This window comes from Phoenix dactylifera, chromosome 2, assembly GCF_009389715.1.
Source record: "Phoenix dactylifera cultivar Barhee BC4 chromosome 2, palm_55x_up_171113_PBpolish2nd_filt_p, whole genome shotgun sequence".
NCBI lineage: Eukaryota > Viridiplantae > Streptophyta > Magnoliopsida > Arecales > Arecaceae > Phoenix > Phoenix dactylifera.
The window spans coordinates 24,876,505-24,890,288 of NC_052393.1; the positions used below are offsets into that span (position 1 = coordinate 24,876,505).

At 36.3% G+C, this 13,784-nt stretch overlaps 1 protein-coding gene and 1 non-coding gene across 2 annotated transcripts; both read left to right on the top strand.

The window, feature by feature from the left end:
- The first annotated feature begins 758 nt into the window (after positions 1-758).
- LOC103719198 lies at positions 759-10,940 on the top strand. The gene is made up of 4 exons (XM_008808324.4): positions 759-1,125; positions 5,066-5,224; positions 5,409-5,627; positions 10,554-10,940. The coding sequence occupies exons 1-4, from the start codon at positions 937-939 to the stop codon at positions 10,893-10,895; spliced, it is 909 nt and encodes a 302-aa protein (XP_008806546.1). The 5' UTR covers positions 759-936; the 3' UTR covers positions 10,896-10,940.
- A 1,000-nt stretch (positions 10,941-11,940) lies between these two features.
- Positions 11,941-12,014, top strand: TRNAI-UAU. The gene has a single exon. It is a non-coding gene; the product is annotated as a tRNA-Ile (tRNA).
- The last annotated feature ends 1,770 nt before the right edge of the window (positions 12,015-13,784 follow it).

Below are 13,784 nucleotides of genomic sequence, written 5' to 3' on the forward strand. Positions count from 1 at the left end.
TAATTGAAGAAAAGATATTTAATCCAGGTTGTTTTTAAATATTTTTAACCCCTCAAACTACCCATTTTGTGGACATTATTAGATAAACATGATAGCACTCTTTGAACAATGATATTTTCTTTACTATTAGAACTTGTTGATTTTAGGTAAATTCTTAGTGTCTTGTTGGCTATTGTCATATTAAAAGTCAAAGTTGCTTGACTTGTAACCAATTGAGACATCTGAAATAAATTACGGGAGATCTTTGTTGATTTGCCACCGGTTTCATTTATTTTCAAAATTGAATTTTTTTTCTAATTTAAAATATAAAGTATTTGTATATTTGTATATTTAAAATATAAAATATTTGTGGAGTTAGTGATAGTGTTGGTGGTGGTAATCTAGTAGAGGTAGGGACTATGGTAGCAGTGATGCGGTAGAGATGACGTATTAATGGCATTCGAGTGTGGCGATGATAATAATGATAGGGGTGATGGCAATATAGCATAAATAGGGATAATGATGATAAATTCTTTTTGATATAAATAACGGTGGCAAAGGCACTAATGGTATTGGATGTATAAAAAACACAAGTTTCTTACTTTTCGAGGTATTAAAAATAAAAATTTATTATTTTTATTTTTTAGAAATAATAAAAATTATTTTTAAGAAATAAAAGATAGAAGAAGAGCACTTACTATGTTTTTTTTAAAGAAAAAATCTTGATTCCTGCATTTTTGTTTTTAAAAATAGAAAAAAGAGAGAAAAAGTGACGCCAAAGTGCCACTAGCGAAGCGGTGAAGCGCCGCGTGACCGCCCCGTCGCGGGTAGAATTGGGAACGCCTACACGCGCGAGTGCGTCTTGCGCTCCTCTCCAACTTTTTTTCCCCTTAATCCCGTGGCCACCGCTCATCGTTGGCCTGATCTAGAACTCCACGAATCAAAGCCCGACCGAGGATGACACTACCAGCTGCTACGAATCCTGTGTCTCTATTTGGCCCAAGTCTCGCTGCCGTAAAGATTATACCATTGTCAGCTCCCCATGCTCCCTCCCGTTGTCCCCTCATTTCCTTCAATCGTCGAAGCAACACGTCTCTCTTCAGAAGCTCCTGCTCTAAGAAAAACGGCGCCCAAGATCCCTTCGAGGTAAAACGGAACTGTTATATCTGTTCCTTTGATTAACTCTCTCACTTTCATAGATACCATCTCTGTTATGTCATTGGCTACTTGTCTGTTGCCCCTTTTTTGAATTTTAAGCATTTGGAAGTGCTAGGAACTCACTGATACATTTCGTTATAGCACTGTACAAATGTTAATAGTATATGTTAGTTTTAATTGTGACATGGACTAGTTTAAATTTCTAGGTAATGCAACAGTGTCTGATTGAATTGGTTTTAGGATTTCTGGAGTTGGTGAAAAAAGAAAAAAAAATGTAGAAGAATGACCTTTGTTCAAATTCATTGCCATACTTACTGCAGATGTCAAAAGGTGGTTTGGATAGCAGTGAGCAGGATATTTGTTGGAGATATGTGTGTAAGCTTAAGCACATCAACTGTTTGAGGCATGCATTCACAATAAAAATTGCTCCTAGTTAAGTGTTTATATGATGGATGGAATCCACTTGGTTGCTAGTGTTGGTGAAGCCATTAATATGTGCAAGAAGAATGCGAACAGAGCAACAGGGCTTGGTTGCTAAAATAGGTAAGCCTGACTGCAAAAATTATGATTTTTTCCTCAATTGGTGATGTAATTTTATTTTCTAGGCCATATTCATGGAGATTTTTTAAAACCATATAAAGCTTCATTGAGTTGAAAATTTTTTAGACACGCAGTCCTCATGACTTGCTAATTGTATATGCTTCATTCTAACCTAAATCTACAAGACTAGCCATCTGAATGGAATAAATTTGGATATATGCTTTGTGCTGGATTACATTATGGTTTTGGATTATAGTTCCTTGGGTGGAGCAAAAGAGGTGGCTTAGAGGTGTTCACTGCTCGCTGCCACAAAAATTGTAGAGGTATTTCACATAAAATATTTTGAAGTATTTATGTTATGGTATGCCGTACTACCCCATACCATCCAATATGGGGCGTACGGTGCCGGAAGAAAATCAGTGCAAAACTTAACTTCAAGTCGGTATAATCTTCGTATGAAAGCATATCGAGGGACGTACCGGCCTGTACCGACTTATATCGAGGTGAGATAAAAATTGAGAAAAATAATTAGAGATCTATTTTGATACACGAGTGTACCGTACTGTATCATACCGAACTAATAAGGTACCAATACGGTACTTGGTACCGAGATTGTGGACCTTCCAAGATTGTCATCTTATGAAGGATATTATAAACCTCATCCAAAATACAACTTCGCAAAGCCATTTAGTTTGTTTTCATTTAAGCAAGGCATATGCATGCTTCCATGGAGCAAATTCTAGGCACCAAATGCTCGCTAACTAATTCTAGGCCAATCTTCTCTATGTTATGATTGTTATGAGAATGTAGAGCATACTCTGTATCTCATTAGTTTCTTCCACGAGCTCCACAATGGAGAATCATCTTGCTTTCAACTATGAACATAGTTCTCGATGATATGGTTTTAAATAATGGCTATTATAATGATTTCTGGGCAACTACTTCATACATGCATATGCAGATGCACACACAAATGCATATCCATGCATGTGTACATAAGATGGGACTTTTATGATAATGGTAAAGGTCAATGTTTGATTTTCACTATTCAAGACATCATATTTCAATATTATTGTTTAAATACATGAAAGTATTATCTAAAGATATCTGCAACGCTGTTAAATAGTTGCTATTACCTGTTGTTTTCCATTATAATGGCCAGTAAGAACTGCTATAACTGATAACTAAATACTTCTTTAGTGATGCTAAGGTTTTGTAGCTAAAATGATGGTCTGTTATGATGTTTTGGGCCATAATCACCATACCTAGAAAATTGCTTCTAAAGCCATGTTGCACGGTGACACGGGTCGTGCCCAATCACATTACAGGAATGAACAATGGTTTCATTAGAAATCATTAAAATGCTGATAGTTTAAGGTAGATGATGGTGGTTAATATGTTCTGGAATTTTTTTTCTCAAAATATATGTTCTGGACGAATTAACTCTGCTGTAGTCAACAAGGAGCGATTTGAGTCAAATGGGTGAAGAGCACTAGCATTCTAGAAAAATGAAACATGCGAAGGGCTTTTGAAAGTCAAATGAGACAGTTTTGCTGACGGTTATCTCCGACTCTCATTTTGATATAGTGGTAAAATGCTTTACTTGAATGTATAATTGGCAATTTGGCATACAGCAACTACACAAGATCACTTGTTTATAATTATATCTTTAACTACTTTGAAGTTTGCAATATATATTTCTTTCTTCAAAAATTTGGGAAGCTGATGGTGGTTGCGAAGCAACCAATGAGGTAAGCTTGGTGCCTAAAATTCTATATGATCAATATTGCCAGCCTTGGAACTTTATGATTCCTTTCTCATCTGTCGTGGAAGCTCCAGGTATTTTTAAATTCTCACTCCCTTCTCAAGAGAAGGGTATTGTGGGGTCATTTTTATTATATGGCTAAGAAAAACAAGTCACTGATGTATGATTAGGATATTTGAATAGATTAGATTTGGTTGGGATCCTGATATCTATGTGTTCATGCATAGTCTGAATTTTTGTTCTTGGTGTGTGTCTATGTGTGTGGTTGTTTTGCTTCTCTTCTGAAGGGATGAGCATTTCTTTATGAAAGAGTTGTCAGATGCCTAGTTCAATGACTTGAGAGTTGAAATAGACTTTAATGAGATGGAAAGTGTACTTGCTCTTACTTATCATTATATGGGTAAGAAATCTTTACTTGGAAACTCCTGTATGTATTTTAGTTCATTCAAATGCATAAACAATTTCCTTTGTAGATTTTTTTGTCAATTAAATAGATTTATATGCTAATATTAAAGCCTCAAGCAAGATGAAAAGGATATGATTATAATGTCTTTGTTAGCTATATTCATTAATTGCTTATGTAGGACTATGGTATGCTGAACCGACCCATTCAGCCCGTACCGGACTGGTCCGATATAGTGGTAGAAAACGGTTTCGGCCCCATAGGGGCCGGTATAGAGGGCGTACGGTGTGAACTGGCCGGTTCCATTCGGTTTCGTTTGGTTCAGCCAGGATTTGGTGCGAACCGGCACTGAGTTCAGTCCAATGTGGCATTTAATGCCACTGTAGCACAGCTACAATGGCATTAAATGCACTGTAGTGTGCTATAGTAGTATTAAATGCCACAGTTATAGTGCAGTTACAATATCATTACAGTGCAGCTACAGTATCATTACAGTACAACTACAGTATCATTACAGTGGTATTTATGCCACTGTAATAATACTGAAAGTGTACTGTAGGTGATACAATGTAGTTACAGTATCATTACAGTGCAGCTACAGTACAACTTCAGTATTATTACAGTGGCATTTAATGCCACTGTAACAGCCACAGTGCAGCTACAGTGCAGATATTAGATATAGTATCATTATAGTGGCATTTAATGCCACTGTAGCTGTGTTGTGGCATTTTTGCGCGCGCTCATGCTTGCCACAGCCGAAAAAAAATGGCGCCATAGCCAAAATATGGCCGAACCAGCCAAACCGGTTCAGTATGGCCCGAACCGGTACCGAACCGGTCCGGATCGCCATCGGTGCCGGTTCGGCGTACCTTGAGTTGGACTCTCTTTTTATGCAGAATATAGTGCTCAAATCATTGTTCAAAATTGGCATAAGTTCTTTTTGTTTTGATTGCCTAGTTAAAACTTAATGTGAGAAATAATCAGTCTTCAATGTCTTTAAATGTCAACTTTATCATATAAAGACAAATTAATAAGTAGGTACCAGTATTAAACTTGTTCTTTTTCTTCTTTTTTTTAATATCTCATCATGCTCTCTACTTGAGGAAGCTTTTGAGTTTTGTCAAGACCTATGAGAAATACATACTGGTTAATTTAGTTGCATCATTATTTGTTATGCATAGTTTGAAAATCTGACTGTTGATTTTTAATCCTGCTATCAGAGTTTTTCAGTGCTCTCACTGGATATACCATGGGATTCTAAGAGCATATGGGTAACATTTGCAGCATATTTCTTTAGTTTACACATTCCTCTAAGTTTTGGAGGACTTTCAGTCATTGCTCAAATGCTTCATCAACCTGTGCTTGACCCACTGACAATGGTGAGAAAAATATTTGCTTGCTGTTAAATGCTCGCTAAATACTTAGAAATGGAGAACATCATGATTACAATATCTACCAGTATACACCATCAGTCTATGTTAGACTGCTATCAGGGATAGGCATACATTTCCCAGCTTCTATGGAGCGGCTGCAACTAAATTTATTTTTCCTGAACCAATGCAGGCTGTATCAATCAATATACTTGAAACAACAGAGTACCTTGGGGCTTTGGCACTGTTGCATTACACAACCAAGCCACAATATAAGCTTTCCTGCTTCTTCCTGCAAAAGTTGCTTTCAGAACAAAGAAGCTCAATAAAGGCATCTGCTGTGGCTGTTGGATTTCTGATAGCATTGGTTTTGTTCACATCAATTCTTGCTGATCGACTAATTGGGCCAAAGGTAAAGAAAAGTGCCGTAATACAACATATTTTGAAAATCCCTTTTATCGCTTTGTTTGTCGCAAGTTTTTTTTTTCTTATAGGCTACAACTAAATGACTCCTTTTCCTTTAAAGAACATTCCTTACATGTATAGAGATGATGCCTAGAGTCAATTTCTCATATTTTCATCATTAGAATGCTTTCACAGAATGTTCAGGTTATCATCACAACCATTATGTTTGATTTTTAGTATAATGAAAGGAATAATTTGCATACTGTAGGGACAAAATGCACTTCATTTCAGATGCTACTGTTGCTCAACATGCTGTCCTTAACATTTTGCAATTCTAGTGCTTCATAGGACAGAATAAGAGAAGTGGTAGAGTCGAACATAGGATTCTTTTAGTTTATAGGTTCTCCTAGTATGCTGTATAACGCACCTATAGTTTACAAACAGGAATAATGACATTAAGTTGGACAGCTTTTATTAGGCAAGTTTGCGTGTAACACTAATCCTTGCTGGCTGGTTAATATTTTTGCCAGATTAGAGAAAGAATTTTGGAAGTTGTGCATCTTGAAAAAGTTGGACCTTCTATTCACTGTTCAAGCAGCCTACTAGGACAAGGCCAACCACAACAAATCATGCCAAGAATCTAGGACAAAACTGCCCTGACTGTAATAAGAAATGTCATATTAATTGATATTTAATTCAACGCCTCCATTAAACACTTCCAAGTGAGATATCTCTTATTTAGAAACAAAATCACTTTGTATTTCTTGAATGAACAAATTGGCTAATTGCTGCATGGGATGTTAGGTAGATGACAGTGCCAGGAAGAAGAAAATACCCAGTTGGTTAATTTTACAACTGGAGAATATATCTTGATGCTTTTCTCTAGTCAGTGGTTCATAAAATTGTTGTGAGGATCTTATGATTCACAACTCAGATGATGTGATCCAGATCAAAGTGACATTTATTATCCAGATCATATCCCTTGAAGGAGATCAGTTTCAATCATAAGATCCAGATCATGGTATTCTCAAATCCTTTGGATCAAAAATCCAGAATTAAGCAATTACGATGTCCATCTTTTGAATTCCATTTTCTTTCAACTCTTATGATGACCAATTCCTCATTACTAAGATTCCAAAGCTTAAATTAGCAGTCACCTAAGGGTTTTTCAACATTTTTAAGTGTAAAGATTTAGTCGTTCGGGATCCAAGATGTAGAGTTTAATTATGTATTATATCTTATTTATCAGTTTTTGGGGAAAAGCAATTTTGTTCTCTAGTCTTCTATCTCGAAAGACTGTTATGCAGATGCTTTTGGAGAGGCAAAACATGCCTTTTCAATTATATGCAAATTAGGCTTTAGTTTGTCTCTAAAGGTGAGAAAGCTCATTATTAAGTTGTTTGATAAGGTTCAAGTAGCAGATAAGGAACCAAATTTTATCATGGCATAAAAAAATTATCATGGTATAATATGGAACTTTCATTTCTGCTCTGTACTTTTATCTCCTAAATCACTTAGTTCTCTCATTCAAATCTTATACTGCTTCATGAAAACTCATCTGACATGCTTAGGTAAAGAGATGCAGCAGAGTGTGCCCACTTTCAAATGCTCAGTACTTTTTATATTTAGGGTAATATTGCAGAGAAACTTTTAGTGCCTTAACCTAGCTTAGCTGCATGATGCTTTTCATACTGTGCCTTAGGTCAGTGAGGGAAAGTGGAAGCAAAAAATCCTGGTAAGTAATAATGATTTGATGAATTAAGCAGTCATCTTACTAAAATATCAATAAGCTTCTTGTTCAAAGGAACAGGGAATAATGCAACTTGAAGACTATTAGCCCTTATTTTTAATTCAAATGGACTTAACATAATACTGTCTATGGGGGTCCCAAGCCCAGGGAAAAGGTGAGGGTTGATGTTAGATCAAAAGCCAATTGTAAAATTAAAATCATATCATAATAAGAAAGGGATCCAAGTTTGTTAGCTTGATGAATGAGGATCGCAAAACTGACCTCAAACAGCTGGGACAAGGCTTGATGGTTATGTTTAGTCATGGGTCTTAACATGTTTAAAACTGTGAATGATCACTAAATTATAAAAACTCTTCTGGACAATGGTTATGTTGCACAGGAGTGCTTAATGGATCAAGGAGAAACCAACTTGTGCTAGTAGTTGATAGAAACTACCAATGGCAGTAGCAATGATGGTACAGCATACCATTGGCACTTTTGACCTCTTTTTATATTTGATGTGTCACTAGAGCAAAGAAAACAAATACAATAATTTGTGAGGGCAACTACTTTAAAATCACTTGCTCAGGGAACATTGCAAAAGAAGATAGTGCTAGAGTGAGAGTGAAAACCACGTATCCAGGGAGATTAAAATTGGAGAATTGAACAATACTAAGGATATGAGTTTGGTAGAGAATGGCAAAATTGCAAAAGATGAAAACATTTCAAGGAATCATTTGATGAATAAGTTACCTAAAAGTTCAAAAGAACCGTGATTAGAGATTGACATGTGTATCATCCTTTAATTTGATAACATGGAAGCAATAATTTTTGAAATGCTACAAACTAGTAAAAGCATTAGGTTCAACGCTAGGGTTTAATTATTGATGCATAGTAGTCCTAGGTGAATCATATCAATAAAGTACCAGTGTTGGTGCACCCCTGGTACCATACCGACGCATTTCTAGTACCCCCATTTCTACTATGCCAACACATGGAGGTGTACTGTGTCTTGGTGCAACATTGTACCATACTGGGCCCTACTGAATTAGTGAGACCAAGGTCTGCACAAATCATTCCAAACTGCCTAGTTCGGGGTGTCCTAAGCCGTATCGGTGGCGGACCAGGATGGTTCCGGCATTGAAACCGAGACGCTGTTGCCGTAGGGGAAGAAGGAGAAGAAACAAAAGGAAAAGAGAGAGAGAGAGAGACTGGAGGAGGGAGGGAGGGAAAGGGAGAGGAAGGAAGAGAGGCCGGCCAGGGCCGGCTGGCAGAAGACGGAGAGCCTCTGCGCAGAGGAGGTGGAGGCTGGGGTAAAAAAAATTAAGTGAAGCCGGCAATAGGTTTGCTGACGTCAACTTAAAAAATGCAAAAATAAAAGGGGCCCCTCCTGGCCCCTGCTTCGAACGAAACCGGGGGCTGGAGGCGGAGCTCCGCCTCCGCGTGTTCCCGGCCTCCGCCTTCTCCATGCAGAGGCTCTCTGGCCTCCGGCGTCCGGCCCCAGCCGACCTCTCTCTTCCTTCCTCACCCTCTGCTTTCCTCCTCTCTTTCTTTTTCTTTCTTGTTCTTCCTTTCCTCTGTCTCTTCTACTGTGTTGGTACGGGCCCGACACGACACTTCATAGATCCGTACCGACTCGTCTTGCCGGGCAACCGGTATGGTGCCCGGTACCGGTTCCGCTGACATCGAGTGAACATCCGTGTATTGAATATGGTGCCCGGTATCATCTAGCTAACGCATCTTGAGAACAAGGAAATGTCAAAAGGATTCATGTATCATAGTATCCTTTTTAAGAATGAAGATGTAACAATGTCATATTGAATATGGATTTAGGTAGTGAACAAAATTTAAAATATTTTTTTTTTGAGTAGTAAAATGAGGTCATCAACATCCGTGTTACCTGGACATGGCATATTTCCAGATTTTTTTGTCACGTCCCCACCTGGACACTACACCGTGACACGGGTGGGATACGCCATGGACATCCTAGGATGAATGGAAGGAAAAGAAATGAGGTAGTCTTAACCAAGCTGTTGAGGGTTTCATACATCCCAACATGCGTTGACCCCAGGCCAGCCACATTGTAATAAATAGTTTCTCCATGATATTCTAGATCAAACTCCTAATACTCTGCATCGGTTACTTCTAATATGTCCAATGCAAGCTTACTCGGTTCTTTATTTCTCTCTATGTCAGAATCAAGGATTCAAATCTCAAGGATCAATATTGTATCAGTGGCTGATCAGTATGGCACAATCCTTGAAACAGAGGTGGTGTGGGGTTGGTTTACCTTCAAACACATTTGTACAAATGAGCAATGAATTATTTTTAGACAAAAGTGTACCAAGTAGTACAGAGCCAGTACACCTCAATGTGAGAGTGATACTCTTCAATGTGTGATACAGTGCACTATAGGTTTGGTTTGCCTGATGCTAGCGCATACCAGACCCTATGACCAGTAAGTATGTGTTGGCTGGTAGCCTGGTATGAGGCCAGCACATATGAGATTTCAATCCTTGCTTAGATTCCACAATCTTATTCTGGTAGGAGTCTTTTGGTAATTCAGGTCTGCCAGTATTGGTGGAATTTGTGATTATTCTGGAAAAGTTTCAAAGCCTCTGATTTCAAAGAATTAAATGCGGCAAGGGATTTTTTCTTGTTCAAGGATTTTGAGAGAGGACCTATTTTTTTGCTGGAGCACTGACTGGGGGAAGAAAGGCTGTGCAGATATAAGTTTAAGTAGGTGATTATCACTGAGTGCTTTTAGTCATCGAATGTCAACAAAGGCTAGTTCATCATTTTCCATGTTTTACAATATTTGAGCTGCCCATAATACAGGACAGTTACTGTGTTTTCATACGTTAATCCTCTAAGTGTATTCATTGATATCTTATTGTCCTCCTTGCTGATTATCTATAAAAAAATGTTGGCATAAACTAATGATATGGAGGTTTACCGCCAGTAATTTTAATCTGATAGTGACTTTGACCATGTAAATGCAAACCTTATGGAATTGAGTTTTTACGATAATCAATCGATTATGAGTGCTGATTACTTAATTAATAATGAGATGGATTGATGATGGAATTCAATGGAAGAATGAGTAAATTGTGTTGTAATTTAGCATACAACAACCATATTAAAATCAGTATTGCTTTTTGTAGGTTGCCCACTGTATACTAATACTTGAATAGCTGCTTGCAGGATGTAAATAATCCCATATTGAAGGAGATACTTTTGTACAGCCCAACATCCGAGATGGCATGCTTTTTTCTCTACTGTCTCATTACTCCACTTCTAGAAGAGACTGTTTATCGTGGATTTCTGCTAACCTCTCTTGCCTCCACAATGAAATGGTGGCAAGCTGTCATCATTAGTTCATGTATTTTCAGCGCAGCTCACTTTTCTGGTGAGAATTTTCTGCAACTTTTCCTCATTGGGTGTGTTCTTGGGTCTGTATATTGTTGGACTGGGAACTTGGCCTCTTCTTTTACTGTTCACTCTGTATATAATGCAGGGATTTTAATAGCAACTGCATTGTCATAGTTCTTTATATAATGTATACAGAAATGGTTTCCTTTTCCTGTTTCACTTGTGCCTTTTTCTGGCCCTACGGTTAACCAAGTATTTTTTGCAGAAGTCTAGGATTCAGGGAAGGGAGTCCCCAAAATAGTGGAGTTTGGTCCTATGGATGAATAATCCGGCAAATAATCTAGTAAGATTTTCTCTATGGAAATGATAAATTGCTTTTGCTTTTGCTATTGCAGTATAATAATTATGTTATTATTTTTTATATTTATGATAGAAAATTATTAAATTATTGGTTTATTATAACAATAAGAAAAAGATTTTATTCATAGAATTTGATGGCTTAAGAGTAGTTTTGGAAAAAAAAAAAGATGCTAATTTCTAACTGGTGAAAAAGTAGCTTTTTTATATTTCTCATGGGTTTTTTCTTTTCATCAAACATGAAAATTTTATTCCCATGAAAATAAGCTACTTTTATATTTCTCTTCTTTAAAAACTTTAACCAAACAAGATTTTTTTTTTATTCTTTTTATTGACCATTTTTTTTTTTTTTTTTGCGAACCAAACAAGCCTTTATTTTTTATCATAACAAAATCAAAATGAGTGAATGAGAAGGGTCATTCTTTAGGATATATACATCTAGGGCCATAGAACCATGAATGGTGGTATCATATGACTTACAACTTCTGATAAAACCGAGTACTTGGATCTACCGGCCCCACCCAATACTTTTTTTATTATCCATCCCCTCAAAGAAGATATTTATATTCCTTGTCCTCTGTTGGAAGTCTAGGCACCTACCAGATTTTCTTCAACAACAAACCAAGTGCTGCCATGTTCCCTATTGGAAATTGGGAAACCTCCAAGTACATGATACCTCATTGGTTGAGGCAATTCCTTTGAAAAGGTGTTCACGTCGCCCCTCTTGATTGGATCTATTAGGAACTGGAATCTGGAGAAAAAGAAGGGGAGAGGCAATGCTTACGTCAAGCGGTCTTTTCAGAAGAAATTCATATAAATTTACAAATGAACTACTACTATGTTTATATGCTAATGAAATGTTGGTCCCGTAGCTCAGTCGGTTAGAGCGTTGGTCTTATGAGCCGAAGGTCGCGAGTTCGAGCCTCGCCGGGACCAATTGGTTTATGTGTGTATGTGTACCCATTCAATCAACAAAGATAATTATATGCCCTTTTTTCTTTTCATCTTTCATGACCAATTATTTATTTTATATTTTATTTTTATTTAAACCTTCTAAGATTCAATAATAAATAATTTAGATAATGTACTTTGATTCTTCATGATTTTATTACCTTTTTTCCATTTGTTTTCTTTCAATTTATTCCCCTCTAACTTTTAAATATGAAACCTTCTAAAATCAATAATAATAAATAATTTTTATAATTCACTTTTATTCTTCATGATTTTATTTCCATTTTACGTCATTTCTATTTATCTTTCAAATTTTTTTCCACATTTATATTTACCCAAACATGCTAATTTTGATGTTCTAAAGTTTTGAAACTTCAAATTTTGAGACTCTTTATTATTGTCTTTATTGTCATTATTAACTTTTCTATAAATAATAGAGTCACCTCCAATGCTAAAAGCCAAACCTGATGCCTAAGAGCCCAAGAGGAGTCACCTCGAAGAAGAGCTGCAGAGTAGGACCTGCCTTCAATGCTTAAGAATTGACAGACCAAGAACATGAGCTATCTCCAGATGATTTGGAGTCGCCTCTTATGCTTAAGAAATCCAATTCATCCCTCCTTTTGGGTTGCTAGCTTGGGCAACAATATACTATATATATTAATGGAAAAAAGATAATAACTGTTGTAATTGTTTATATAGTGTTACAACAACCCATTATAATACAAATCATGGCAGTTGTTTGACATTATCATTGTTCCTTTAACCAAGAAATTTTTATTTCCAAATTTAAATTTTTTCAAAATTTCCCAGCTAAAAAGTTTATTGGACCTCAGAAATATTTTTGTTAAGCAGATAGTGATGAAGATAATGTCGTTATAATGGTGATTATAGTAATTATCATTTTGATATTGAATAATTCTAAATCATGCAAGATGGCGAAAGTAACAGCTATCATAACTATTATAATGGTTAATAATGATTTTATGGAGATCATAATAAAAGAACGACCTTTGAATCTATGAATCATGTGCCATAGATTATTTTTATTAAATCTTAGGGTTCCTTAATCTACCATGACGTGTAGATCAATCAAGCAATTTGAGAAATTATGTAACCATGATCCTGTCATCTTTAAGAGGATCCTAAACTATTTTGTTAGATAAAATTTGAAGCACCATTTCTTTTTTAACTTTCCAATTTCATTACATGCTTACTCGTAGCACATTGAGTTGGGTTTGGGAGATAAAGAATGATTTGAAACTTTAAATTTTATCATATCTCCAAATAAATTATTTTGCTCTTATCCTTCCTAAATCCTAATCAATCCATAATCATTGTTTTCTTAAGCCTATTGATTTACACCTTAGGTGCGTTTGGTTCGTGACATGGATTGGAATTGAAATTGGAATGGCTATATTTTCGACCCGACCGTTTAGTTCAATTGAAATTAGAATCGAAACAAAACTCGAAATATTTTCAAGTAATTTTTTTAAAAATTAATTAAATAGAGGGATTTTCTTTTAAATTAATTTTTTCAAGCAAATATGATGGAATTGGATTTAAATACTAGGAGTGATACAATTTTATTTCTTTCTAAAACAGGATAAAAATAGAGCTTCCTATATATAGCTCGACCCAACCAAACACATCCATGTAATTCTTATCTCAAATCCAGCGTCATCCCCACTCTTTCTCTCTCCAGAGGCGTGGAATCGTGTCAATCTGAATCAGTCTCACCTCCAATGACACGTCCCC

What these genes read in the sequence shown, in the direction of transcription:
- LOC103719198 (XM_008808324.4), top strand. Translation starts at nt 937, where the DNA reads ATGACACTACCAGCTGCTACGAATCCTGTGTCTCTATTTGGCCCAAGT. An exon ending in TGCTTGACCCACTGACAATG is followed by an intron (nt 5,225 to 5,408) that starts GTGAGAAAAATA and finishes GAACCAATGCAG; the next exon opens with GCTGTATCAATCAATATACT. An exon ending in ATCGACTAATTGGGCCAAAG is followed by an intron (nt 5,628 to 10,553) that starts GTAAAGAAAAGT and finishes AGCTGCTTGCAG; the next exon opens with GATGTAAATAATCCCATATT.